At 56.7% G+C, this 13,771-nt stretch overlaps 1 protein-coding gene across 1 annotated transcript in view; it reads right to left on the bottom strand.

Moving 5' to 3' along the window:
* The window catches only part of WIZ (WIZ zinc finger), a gene marked incomplete at its 5' end in the record, with an annotated part of 57,440 nt that overhangs the window by 23,607 nt on the left and 20,062 nt on the right, over positions 1-13,771 (bottom strand). The window contains 3 exons of the mRNA XM_084277776.1: positions 7,172-7,537; positions 9,824-12,339; positions 13,575-13,635. Coding sequence (XP_084133902.1) covers positions 7,172-7,537; positions 9,824-12,339; positions 13,575-13,635 — 2,943 coding nt within the window. The remainder of the gene's footprint in view (positions 1-7,171; positions 7,538-9,823; positions 12,340-13,574; positions 13,636-13,771) is intronic.

Here is a 13,771-nt window from a genome sequence, read left to right as displayed (position 1 = left end):
CCTCCACCTCCTCTTCCTCCTCCTCCACCTCCTCCTCTTCCTTCTCCTCCTCCTCCTCTTCCACCTCTTCCTCCTCCTCTTCCTCCACCTCCTCCTCCTCTTCCTCCTCCTCCTCCTCTTCCTCCACCTCCTCTCCTCTTCCTCCTCCTCCTCCTCTTCCTCCACCTCCTCCTCCTCTTCCTCCACCTCCTCCTCCTCTTCCTCCACCTCCTCCTCCTCTTCCTCCACCTCCTCCTCCTCTTCCTCCTCCTCCTCCTCCTCTTCCTCCTCCTCTTCCTCCTCCTCCTCCTCTTCCTCCTCCCTCCTCCTCTTCCTCCTCCTCCTCCTCTTCCTCCTCCTCCTCCTCCTCCTCTTCCTCCTCCTCCTCCTCTTCCTCCTCCTCCTCCTCTTCCTCCTCCTCCTCTTCCTTCAGCTCCTCCTCTTCCTCCTCCAAGCCCACACTTCCTCAGAAGAGAAGATCCTACACAGGGTTGGAAGTCCAACCACCAAACACACGTTTACCCCTCATCCTGGACCCATGAAACATCCCAATCGCTGCACAGGAGCGGATCCAGGAGCAGAAAACCCACCTCTAGCAGAAGCCCTCCAAGTTGGGGACAAGAAGAAAGCCCACAGAGGGTTAAATTTGGGGGTGGGGAGAAGAACACCCAGGGAAAAAAGCCCTCAGGAGTGAGGTGAGGAAGGAGAGGCGAGCCTGCCTGGAGGAGGATGCAGTTGCCTAACGCTTCTCAACGCCTGCCAAGAACCACCACGTGTCCTCCGAGGTGGCTGCCAAGAAGTTTCTGAGCCAGGAAGAGACACAAACAGCTTCTCTAACCAGCTGGGTTGGGCTTTTGAAGGAGGGAGGTGGGAGCAGACAAGGGTTCAATCTTTGCCAGTCACAACACATAGAGGAGGGAGGAGGAGGAGGGGGTGGAAGCCACCGCCGTGCGCCAAGGACCTCCTTTGGAGAAGCCACCAACTCCTCCTGGAACAGCTCAGCAGCCAAGTCAGAGGGAAACAGGGAAAAGGGGGGGAGGAGGAGGAGGAGGAGGAATGTTTGGACTTTGAAGCTGTTTTAAAACCAAACAGGGAGTTGGAGTGTTGCAACCAACCCCCCTCTCCACCCCGGCTACATCACAGCCCGTGGTGGGACGGGCAGGAGGAGAGAGAACCCAACGGCGGCGTGTCCCCAGCGTGCTTCAGGGAGGGGGGTTTGGGATAGATTTGGGGGGCGGAAGGTGGAATTCAGGCTGGAAGATCATGGGGAAAGGGGGGAGGTGGAAAGATCTGGGGGTGTGGGAGAGCTGGAGCGGTTGTCTCTGCTTGTTTGGGGTGGAAACCATCAGCTGGAGAGCCCGAAACGAACGGTGACCCTCACAGTGACAAGGACCTTGGAGCCCATCGGGTTCAACTGCTCCTGTCCTGTGCTAAACCAGAGCCCTGAGCACCTCATCTCCCCATCTTAAACACAGCCAGGGGTGGGGACTCAGCCCCCTCCCTGGGCAGCCTGGGCCAGGCCCCTGTTCCAGGTCCTGACCCCATTCCAGGCCCCTTCCAGGTCCTGACCCCATTCCAGGTCCCTTCCAGGTCCTCACCCCCTTCCAGGCCCCTGTTCCAGGCTCCAACCCTGTTCCAGGCCCCTTCCAGGTCCTGACCCCCTTCCAGGCCCCTGTTCCAGGCCCCTTCCAGACTCCGACCCTGTTCCAGACCCTGACCCCATTCCAGGCCCCTGTTCCAGATCCCAACCCTGTTCCAGACCCGTTCCAGACCTTGACCCCATTCCAGGCCCCTATTCCAGGCTCCAACCCTGTTTCCAGGCTCCTTCCAGGCCCTGACCCTATTCCAGGCTCCTTCTAGGCCCCAACCCCATGCCAGACCCCAACCCTTTGCCAGGCCTGTTCCAGGCCTCAGCCCTTTTCCAGGCCCCAACCCTGTTCCAAGCCCGTTCCAGGCCGTGACCCTGCTCCAGGCCCCTGTTCCAGCCCTGACCCTGCTCCAGGCCCCTGTTCCCCATCCCCACAACTCTCCCAGGGAAGAACTTTCCCCTCCCATCTGCTCTGCCCCTGCCCTGGGGCAGCTTGAGCCCATTGCCCCTTGTCCCATCTCCTGTCCCCTGGCTGAAGAGACCATCAGCCACCTCTCTGCACCCTCCTGGCAGGGCAGGGGAGGTGGGGAGAAGGTCTCCCCTCAGCCTCCTCTTCTCCAGGCTGAGCATCCCCAGCTCCCTCAGCTGGATTCACCCTCCAGCCCCTTCCCCAGCCTGGTTGCCCTTCTCTGGACTCACCCCAGGTCCCCAATGTCCTTCTGATGCTGAGGAGCCCAGAACTGGTCCCAGCACTCCAGCTGCAGCCTCCCCAGTGCCCAGCCCAGGGGCACAATCCCCTCCCCAGCCCTACTGGCCACACTGGGGCTGACACAAGCCAGGATGCCCTGGGCTTTCCTGGGCACACTGCTGGCTGGTGTTCAGTCCCCCAACACCCCCAGGTCCTTCTCCTCTTGACAGCTCTCCAGACAGTCTCCCCACAGCCTGTAGCACCTGTAGGGTTGTTGCTGTGTCCCATGTGCAGCACTCTGCACTTGGCCTTGTTAAACCCCATCCCACTGGTCTCATCCAGCCTGTTCATGTCCCTCTGAAGAGCCTCCCAACCTTCAGACAAGTCAACACATCCCCCCAGCTCAGTGTCACCTGCAAACCCACTGTGGGTACACCCCATCCCTTCATCCAAAGACCAGACCTTGGAGAACACAACCCATGAGCAGCTTCCAACTGGATTTGGCTCCATTCCCCACCCCATTTTGGACCAGCCAGCCAGTTTTTCAAGCCAGCAGAAGGTCCAGCCCATCACCACCAGACTCCATCGAGGGCCACCACCAAGAAGCTGTGGTTGGTGGAACCTCCATCCCAACCCAGAGAGGTCAACGTTGAGGTTGGTTTGGGTACCGTTGGGAGCAGAGGGAGGAGCAGGTGACCTCTGTGGTCCCCCCTTGGGTATCTCAAAACATCCTGTTCAAGTTCTCACCACAGACCTGACGACTTCCTCCCTTCAACTCGTTGTTACACAGGGTGGATCCTCCCCCCCACCTCTTCCTCATGTCTTAACGAGCAGCGGAGGGTCCGCGACCAACACGAGACACCGACCACGTGGCAAAGCCACCTGCCCAGCCCAAAGCTCCTGGGTTTTCCCCCCTTTCTCAGCCCAAAAAAAGCTCCAGGAAAGGTAAAAATTTCCCTCCAGGTGGCCAGAAGATGCTGAGATCTTGGTTGGAGAAGAGCTGCCACCACCTCCTCCTCTTCCTCAGCCCACCACCTCCTCCTCCTTCCTCAGCCCACCACCTCCTCCTCCTCCTTCCTCAGCCCACCACCTCCTCCTCCTCTTCCTCAGCCCACCTCCTCCTCCTCCTCCTTCCTCAGCCCACCACCTCCTCCTCCTCCTTCCTCAGCCCACCTCCTCCTCCTCCTCCTTCCTCAGCCCACCTCCTCCTCCTCCTTCCTCAGCCCACCTCCTCCTCCTCCTTCCTCAGCCCACCTCCTCCTCCTCCTCCTTCCTCAGCCCACCTCCTCCTCCTCCTCCTTCCTCAGCCCACCTCCTCCTCCTCCTCCTTCCTCAGCCCACCACCTCCTCCTCCTCCTTCCTCAGCCCACCTCCTCCTCCTCCTCCTTCCTCAGCCCACCTCCTCCTTCCTCAGCCCACCACCTCCTCCTTCCTCAGCCCACCACCTCCTCCTTCCTCAGCCCACCACCTCCTCCTTCCTCAGCCCACCACCTCCTCCTTCCTCAGCCCACCACCTCCTCCTTCCTCAGCCCACCACCTCCTCCTCCTTCCTCAGCCCACCACCTCCTCCTCCTTCCTCAGCCCACCACCTCCTCCTTCCTCAGCCCACCACCTCCTCCTCCTTCCTCAGCCCACCTCCCCCTCCTCCTTCCTCAGCCCACCTCCTCCTCCTTCCTCAGCCCACCTCCTCCTCCTCCTCCTCCACAGCCCACCACCTCCTCCTCCTCCTCCACAGCCCACCACCTCCTCCTCCTCCTTCCTCAGCCCACCACCTCCTCCTCCTCCTTCCTCAGCCCACCACCTCCTCCTCCTCCTTCCTCAGCCCACCACCTCCTCCTCCTCCTTCCTCAGCCCACCTCCTCCTCCTCCTCCTTCCTCAGCCCACCTCCTCCTCCTCCTCCTTCCTCAGCCCACCTCCTCCTCCTCCTCCTTCCTCAGCCCACCACGACCACCTCCTCCTTCCTCAGCCCACCTCCTCCTCCTCCTCCTTCCTCAGCCCACCTCCTCCTCCTCCTCCTTCCTCAGCCCACCTCCTCCTCCTCCTCCTTCCTCAGCCCACCTCCTCCTCCTCCTCCTTCCTCAGCCCACCTCCTCCTCCTCCTCCTTCCTCAGCCCACCTCCTCCTCCTCCTCCTTCCTCAGCCCACCTCCTCCTCCTCCTCCTTCCTCAGCCCACCTCCTCCTCCTCCTCCTCCCTCAGCCCACCTCCTCCTCCTTCCTCAGCCCACCTCCTCCTCCTCCTTCCTCAGCCCACCACCTCCTCCTCCTCCTCCTTCCTCAGCCCACCTCCTCCTCCTCCTTCCTCAGCCCACCACCTCCTCCTCCTCCTTCCTCAGCCCACCTCCTCCTCCTCCTCCTTCCTCAGCCCACCACCTCCTCCTCCTCCTTCCTCAGCCCACCACCTCCTCCTCCTCCTTCCTCAGCCCACCACCTCCTCCTCCTCCTTCCTCAGCCCACCACCTCCTCCTCCTCCTTCCTCAGCCCACCACCTCCTCCTCCTCCTTCCTCAGCCCACCTCCTCCTCCTCCTCCTTCCTCAGCCCACCTCCTCCTCCTCCTCCTTCCTCAGCCCACCTCCTCCTCCTCCTCCTTCCTCAGCCCACCACGACCACCTCCTCCTTCCTCAGCCCACCTCCTCCTCCTCCTCCTTCCTCAGCCCACCTCCTCCTCCTCCTCCTTCCTCAGCCCACCTCCTCCTCCTCCTCCTTCCTCAGCCCACCTCCTCCTCCTCCTCCTTCCTCAGCCCACCTCCTCCTCCTCCTCCTCCCTCAGCCCACCTCCTCCTCCTTCCTCAGCCCACCTCCTCCTCCTCCTTCCTCAGCCCACCTCCTCCTCCTCCTTCCTCAGCCCACCTCCTCCTCCTCCTTCCTCAGCCCACCTCCTCCTCCTCCTTCCTCAGCCCACCTCCTCCTCCTCCTTCCTCAGCCCACCTCCTCCTCCTCCTTCCTCAGCCCACCTCCTCCTCCTCCTCCTCAGCCCACCTCCTCCTCCTTCCTCAGCCCACCACCTCCTCCTCCTCCTTCCTCAGCCCACCACCTCCTCCTCCTCCTTCCTCAGCCCACCACCTCCTCCTCCTCCTCCCTCAGCCCACCTCCTCCTCCTCCTCCTCCACAGCCCACCACCTCCTCCTCCTCCTCCACAGCCCACCACCTCCTCCTCCTCCTCCACAGCCCTCCTCCTCCTCCTCCTCAGCCCTCCTCGTCCTCCTCCTCCTCCACAGCCCTCCTCCTCCTCCTCCTCCTCCACAGCCCTCCTCCTCCTCCTCCTCCTCCACAGCCCACCACCTCCTCCTCCTCCTCCACAGCCCACCACCACCTCCAATCACTGTCCCCCCAAACCCCACAACTTGGGGGGAGCAGGATATGGACCACAGGGGTTCAAATCGATGGGCACACCTTAAGGAGGTGTTTGACCTCTCATGGAGGTCACACTCTCCCCTCCCTTCTTCATCCCACGTCTCCATCTCCTCAATCTCATCCACACACAGACCAGAATTAAGCTCTTCATTCCATCACTTTTCCCTAGAAAGACAATTCCCACCCCAGTTTCTCCCAGTTCTCTTTGAGGAAACCAGAAATGGGCACAACAAGGAGCAGGAGATGGTCCCAGGACCAACATCACCCACTGAAAGAACCTTTGGTGGCATCACCTGGACTGATAAAACCAGACATGATCCATTTAATATCCCATTAACTTCATCCCAGGGATATCTGATATGGGATCCACCACCTTAAGAACCACGTCAACCTCTTATTCAAGGACAAGTCCTTCCCCAAAGGGTGTCCACACTCCTTTCTCCACCTTGGGCTTTATAAACCAGTGGAATTCTCCATCCCAGCTCCTCCCAAGACGTTTTTGACAACTGGGAAGACCTAAAAATTGCCAGGTCAGCGGGAACATCCAACTGATGGGCAGCAGAAGCCTGGTTGAACCTTCCAAAACCACCTCTGGTTGGTATCAACCCCCACCACAGGCTGGTAGCTATCCATCATGCTGGTAGCCACCCATCATCTGAGCTTCACCACCCCAAGAAAGGAGAATTGGGGGTTCTCCAGGTCTTAATTTGTGTTTGTTACGCTCCAGGTTCGTTCCACAAGAGGAACAGGACAATGTGGAATGGGCTGGAGAACCAAGGATCCCAAAGCTCTTAATTACTCCAATTAAAAGACAAATAGATTCTCCCCATAGGGAGGTATCTGAGATAGGATGAGCCTGAGAAGAACCCAAGGAGAAGCCCCTGTGAGGACTTCAAGAGGCTCCCAGAAGCTCCAGGTTGAGATCTTTCCCAAATGGATGAGCAGGAATGGTGGTCTTCAGAAGAACAGAATGTGGTTGTGAAGGTTTTGAGTCCCAACTCAAGGCTTTTTTGGAGGTTTCCAAGGGAAACCTGGATTTTGGACCAGGAGCTGGTGAATCTGGAGCTCTACTGATGGAAAGAGACCAGCTGAGATCCAAATCCATTTGGGAAAGACCCTTTACAACCCCCTTCTCAGCTCCAAGGTAACATAACACTGATGGAAGAGCCCTGAGAGATGCCAGAATGGACCTCCTGTGATCTCCTCCTTCTTTTTTCCTCCAACCACGTTCTGCTCCATGATTTGTGATGCTTTTAGGGGGTTTCCTTGATGGAAACCTCATTCCTAAACACCACACAAAGCCCAAACATCCAAAGCACGGCGCATCTTCACCCCACCCCACCCTGAGAAACAACCCCTTGAGACACCACACTGCCTGGGTTCTTCCATCCACCAACATCTCCACCCATCCATCCCAAAGCAGGATTGGAAGTTGAGAGGACACAGAACATCAAGGATGGAGAAATCAACGTTGGGTGATGGGTAATTAAACCCTCTGGTGAGGATCTGCTCAAGAGGACACGCTGGTTTGGGGTTTGCTCAAGGGGTTGGAGGACACTTACCATCTCTGTAGGACTGCAAGGACTCATCTCCCCAGGATGGGGGGAAGGGGGACAGAGGAGACCGTGAGATGCTGCATTCAGACATGGGGGTGATGCTTTTACGAGGCCCGAAGCCGTGAAGATCCCTCTCCCTGTTTGGGGATGAAGGTTCAGCTCCCATAGCAGCTTGGAGCATGGGATGTTCTGCTGAGTTGGCCAACAACTCCTTGAGGATGTTGATGGGGGAGATGGTGAGTTCCCAGTTGGTGATCCCAAAGTCTCTCAGGTGGGCTCGGGCGTGGCTGGAGAGACCCGCGCGCGTGTCGAAACCGGCGCCGCAGAACTCGCAGCGCATCAAGCTGAACGTGCTGGGGTCAAAGTTGGCCACTGAGGAGAGAAGGACACAGAGTCAAGGCCACCACTGCTGCTAAACCCCCCCCCTGAGATCAGGTCTCCAACAAGGGGTGGGAAAAGGGGTTTAACCCACCTGAGATAACCGTAAGACCACCAAGAGTCACCACCACCCTAAAATCCACCTCCCCAAGATCAGGTCTCCAACAAGGGATGGGAAAAGGGGTTTTTCACCTCCCAGAGAACCACAGGACCACCAAGAGTCAACACCACCACCACTAAAACCCCCTGAGATCAGGTCTCCAACAAGGGATGGGTTTAGCACCTCCCAGAGATCCACAAGACCACCAAGAGTCAACACCACCCTAAAATCCACCTCCCCAAGATCAGGTCTCCAACAAGGGATGGATTTATCACCTCCCAGAGAACCACAGGACCACCAAGAGTCAACACCATCGCCACTAAAACCCCCCTGAGATCAGGTCTCCAACAAGGGATGGAAAAAGGGTTTAACCCACCTGAGATAACCATAAGACCACCAAGGGTCAACACCACCCTAAAATCCACCTCCCCAAGATCAGGTCTCCAACAAGGGGTAGGAAAAGGGGTTTAACCCACCTGAGATAACCACAAGACCACCAAGGGTCAACACCACCCTAAAATCCACCTCCCCAAGATCAGGTCTCCAACAAGGGATGGGAGAAGGGGTCTCTCACCTCCCAGAGAACCACAGGACCACCAAGAGTCAACACAACCACTGCTAAAACCCCCTGAGATCAGGTCTCCAACAAGGGATGGGAAAAGGGGTTTATCACCTCCCAGAGATCCACAGGACCACCAAGAGTCAACACAACCACTGCTAACCCCCCCTTAGATCAGGTCTCCAACAAGGGATGGGAAAAGGGGTTTATCACCTCCCAGAGAACCACAGGACCACCAAGAGTCAACACTACCACTGCTAACCCCCCCTTAGATCAGGTCTCCAACAAGGGATGGGAAAAGGGGTTTATCACCTCCCAGAGAACCACAGGACCACCAAGAGTCAACACTACCACTGCTAACCCCCCCTTAGATCAGGTCTCCAACAAGGGATGGGAAAAGGGGTTTATCACCTCCCAGAGATCCACAGGACCACCAAGAGTCAACACAACCACTGCTAAACCCCCCTGAGATCAGGTCTCCAACAAGGGATGGGTTTATCACCTCCCAGAGATCCACAAGACCACCAGGAGTCAACACAACCACCACTAAACCCCCTCTGAGATCAGATCTCCAACAGGGGAGGGGTTTATCACCTCCCAGAGAACCACAAGACCACCAAGAGTCAACACCACCACCACTAAAACCCACCTCCCCAAGATCAGGTCACCAACAAAGGTTGGGAAGGAGGGTTTAACACACCTGGGATAACCACAAGACCACCAAGAGTCAACACCACCCTAAAATCCACCTGCCCAAGATCAGGTCTCCAACAATGGATGGGTTTATCATCTCCCAGAGATCCACAAGACCACCAAGAATCAACACCACCACCACTAAAACCCCCGAGATCAGGTCTCCAACAAGGGATGGGAAAAGAGGTTTAACCCACCTGAGATAACCACAAGACCACCAAGGGTCAACACCACCCTAAAATCCACCTCCCCAAGATCAGGTCTCCAACAAGGGATGGGTTTATCACCTCCCAGAGATCCACAAGACCACCAAGAGTCATCACAACCACCACTAAACCCCCCCTGATATCAGGTCTCCAACAAGGGATGGGAAAAGGGGTTTAACCCACCTTGAGATAACCATAAGACCATCAAGAGTCACCACCACCCTAAAACCCACCTCCCCAAGATCAGGTCTCAAACAAGGGATGGGAAAAGGGGTTTATCGCCTCCCAGAGATCCACAAGACCACCAAGAGTCAACACAACCACAGCTAAAACCACCCTGAGATCAGGTCTCCAACAAGGGATGGGTTTAGCACCTCCCAGAGGTCCACAAGACCACCAAGAGTCAACACAACCACCACTAAACCCCCCCTGAGATCAGGTCTCCAACAAGGGATGGGTTTAGCACCTCCCAGAGGTCCACAAGACCACCAAGAGTCAACACAACCACCACTAAAACCCCCCTGAGATCAGATCTCCCACAAGGGATGGGAAAACAGGTTTAACCCACCTGAGATAACCCCAAGCCCATCATGGTTTGTACCACGGTCACCACCCTTGACCCCCAAGCACCATACGTACCCCAGGATGGTGGTGGGAGGAGAAAAGAAGCCCCACCAGTGAAAGGAAGAGGACAAAGCACGGTGAGATTGAATACATACTACCTTTTTTCTTCTTCTTTTGGAAGGAAAACTTTTGCTCAATGGCTTTGACTTCTTCAGCTGAGATGAAGTGACGGACGTTGTAGCTCACCCCAACCCTGTTGAGGTGCCCCCGGACGTGGTTGGCCAAGCCGATGCCGTTGTGAAAGCGATCGGGGCAGTAGGGGCATTTCCTCTCTTCGTTCTTCAGCATGGGGGAGTCAGAGTCTAAGAGGTCATCAAGTTCTAGAGGACCTTCCAGAGGTGCATCCAAAAGGAGGACATCCAAAGGAAGAGGTTCTTCCATGAGGAATTCTCTGGAAGGGAGCGTTGGCTTCTTCTTCAATGGTTTCCCCCTGGGTCTCTTGGTGGCTTTGGGGTGTGGGTTCACCTCCTCCAGAAGGACCAAGGGGACCATCTGCCGTAGCTGTTGCTGCTGCTCTTCTGAAGCAATGGAAGAGTCTGTGGCTTTCAAGGTGTCTCTGAACGTCCTCTTGAGATCCAAAGCAGCTTGAGGGATGGTGATGGCCTTGAGGCCTCTGCTCTCACTCAAATCTATCTCTGTGCTTATGGAGATCTCCTCTTCCATCCCCCCACCATCACTGGCCAACATCCACTTATGCCTGAGCTCTTCCAACCCCATGGGGTGGCTCCTGAGACCATCACCTTCTCCTTCTAGGTGTTGAGCCACCGCTTTCCTCTTCAGCTGCTGGAGAGCCAACTGGGAATAAGCTTTAGAAGAGGGAAAACCAGCCAAGCCCAGGTTTTTATGAGGAGCAGAGTATGGAGCTGCTTTCCTGGCGTGGAACCCTGAGGTCTGGTAGTCCTTCTTCCCAGCCCCGTTGGTCTTCTCAAGTCTTGGGTGGGTGAAACCATGGATGGCTTCATAGTGGGACGTGGCTTCCCGGTGAGGTGGAGGGAAGAGCCGATCGGCTTTGCCGAAATAATCCGGCTCCGGAAACCGGCCAGGTCTGGAAATGCTGTAGGCATCTCGACTAGTTCCTGGTTGGTTGGGGTCCTCCTCATAGACCTCCATGTCCCATGAAAGATGGGAATGGGCGTATTTCATGTGCTCCTTGAGGATGTTCTCATTGGGGGCAGGGAAGCTGCAGAGAGTACAGGTGGTGAGGCCTTTGGTGGTGCCGTGAGGTGGCACCTGCATCTGCAGGGACGGGTGGTCATTGGGTTTGAAGTGTTTGTAGATGCCATGGATGGGACTATCCCTGGTTTCTCCTCCACTTCCAAAGAGATTGGAGTTCTTTGCCCCTTGGTCCTTCCTCTCCTTGACGTGCATCTTGGCATGTTGGACAAAGATCTTGGAGGAGTTTGTCCCAAAGACACACTTGGGGCACTGGAGTCGAGCTTCACGACCTTCATCTGGAAACTCATTCAACTTCTGGATCTCCTCCATGATCTTCTCCCTGGATTCTTGGTGGAGCCTTTTGTGTTGCTCCAAAGACGTCGGGTCTCCAAAAGCCCAACCACACTCGTTGCAGCAGAACTGACACTGCCCACCCAAAGCATCCCTGTCTTGGTCCCTCCCTGGTCCACGATTGTGCTGAAGCATGTGATCCATCAAGTGTTCCTTCTTCTTGAAGTAGATGCTACACTCAATGCAGGTGTAGACCGTTGGGTCCTCTTCAGGCCCCAGCTCCTCCTTCCCCTGCTCCTCCAACAAGACGCTGCACACGTAAGGTCTCATCTCAATGTCGTAGGAGCTGCTACAAGGAGAAGGTTCTAGAGACATCAAGGGGATCCTCTCCACTGAGTCTTCAGCGTTGACCGTCCAGGATTGCTTGGCGACGGCGAGGTCGGCGCCGAGCTGAAGACTGGGCTTTGGGATGGTCCATTCGGCCGTGGTGAGGGGGTTGATCTCCTCTAGATCTGAGTCAACCATCAAGCCTTTCCTGTGGGAGGAGGAGGAGGAGGAGGAGGAGCTCTCAGAAGGTTTGGATTTGCTGAGGCCAGGGTTGAGGGTCTTCCTAAACACCGTGGGAGTCGGCGGTGGAGGCACTTCACGCGGCGCGGCCTGACCCCGGAAGGGTAAGTTGGTTGCTACATCTGGAGGTTTGCTTAGATCTTTGTAATGAGGACTTGGGCTCTTGGTGGGTCTGGAGACCCACTCGAGCTTCTGGATTCCTCTCTTACTCTTCTCTAAGTGCTCTTTGCTGAGGCCTTCAAGTTGCTTTGGTTCGGTTTGGAGATACTTCTCCCTCCCACCACCGACCGACGTCCCGGCGCAAGAGCTGGGGGTCTCCACCGCCACCTTCCCACCAGCCAGGTCCTCAGAGTCGCTCTCCAGTTGCTCTGGATCCACCTGGAGAGTGGACTCCTTCCCACACAGCGTCTCCTTCGAGTCCTTCAAGCTTGGTAGTCTCTCTAAAGTGCTTTCTTCTCTCCCATCACCAGCTCTGGTCTCCAAGGTGGTGGTTTCCCAGGCCACGTTGGTGGACACGGTGACGTTCCGTAGGTCTAAGGAGCTCCTGGTGTCTGTTCTGTACAAAGTCTTCTTGAAGTCCAAATGTTCTTCGTTGGGGGAGCTGCAAATAAAGGTTTGGAGAGTTAATGAGCGGTTAACGAGGTAATAAGAGGGGTTCCTCATCTAAACAGGTTGTCCCAGAGCCAGGGGGATGTTATGGTGTGACACAGACCAAGGGTTTCATGGTGAACCCCATAACAACAAGCCCACCTTCCCTTGGCCAAGAGCATCTCCTCCTGGGCTTGGGTCTGTCACCCTTGGTGGCTCCACCATGGTCATGGGAGGTGTGAGAGGAGCGTTGGGTTCCCATCATCACACCACCTTCTCCTTGGCTCCCACCCTACTCTGGTTCTCCTTCTGCCTCCTAACTTCTCAAGATCCTTGGACACCTGACTGGTCATCAGGGATCTTTGGTCACTATTGAGTCAAAAGTCAGATGAAAAGGTCAAGGAGCTCTTCAAAGATGGAGAAAGTTGGATTTCAGCACCAACGTGGACCAGAACGTGGTTATCTGGGACCAGAGGGTGGTTGGTGAGGACGTGGAAGGTCCCACAGGAGGAGTGAGAAGGGTTTCTACCCCGTGCAGACAATCCCAAGCCACAGCAGATCAAGGTGGTTCCTCCCCAGCTTCTTCCAAACCCTCAGCCAGGGCTCCAAAGTTGGGAAGAAGCCATCGAGCAGCTGGAGAACACAAGTGCCTGTGATGGGAGTATCCTGGGGAAGCAGGATGGCTCCAAGGGGATCCAGGATTCTCCAAGAGGAACCAGGATGGCCCTGAGGGGAGTCAGGATGCTCCAAGAGGAATCAGGGTGGCCCTGAGGGGAACTGGGATGCTCCAAAAGGAACCAGAATGGTGCTGAGGGGAACTGGAATGACCCAAGAGAAACCAGGGTGGCGCTGAGGGGAACTGGGATGCTCCCAGGATGCTCCAAGAGGAACCAGGATGGTGCTGAGGGGAACCATGATGGCCCTGAGGGGAACTGGGATGCTCCAAGAGGAACCAGAATGCTCCCAGGATGCTCCAAGGGGAACCAGGGTGGCCCCAGGGGGTGATTTGGGCCAGGCAGAAGCAGGATGGTTGGTTGGGAAGCAGGATGGGTGACATGAACTTGTCACATCCACCACTGCTCAGCAGCGAGGGGACCGTGCCGGGTGGCTCTAGAGGGACCTGTGTGGTGGGACAACCCTCTTTGGGGATCACCAGGAAGATCATTTGGGGGTGAAGAGGGGTTTCTGGGACCTGTTACCATCAGGGAACCAGGATCTCAGGAGCTTCCCATCCCTTGGAGAACTTACCAGAGTTGGGTCCTGTGAGCGGTGGCTGGGACAGCGCCGGAGAGGACAGGCTCAGGCTCATCTGCAACAAGAGAGGAAAGCTCCAAGGTCAGTGAAGCTCCTTCCAACCTCCAATCATCTGATTTTAATTGGGGGGGGGACATATTAAAACCCACCAGAAGATAAACCCCACCCCACCACCACCAGCTCCTGCTGCC

Source organism: Gallinula chloropus (assembly GCF_964237585.1).
Source record: "Gallinula chloropus genome assembly, chromosome: 36".
NCBI classification, from domain to species: domain Eukaryota; kingdom Metazoa; phylum Chordata; class Aves; order Gruiformes; family Rallidae; genus Gallinula; species Gallinula chloropus.
This window is presented reverse-complemented; position numbering and strand designations above follow the sequence as displayed.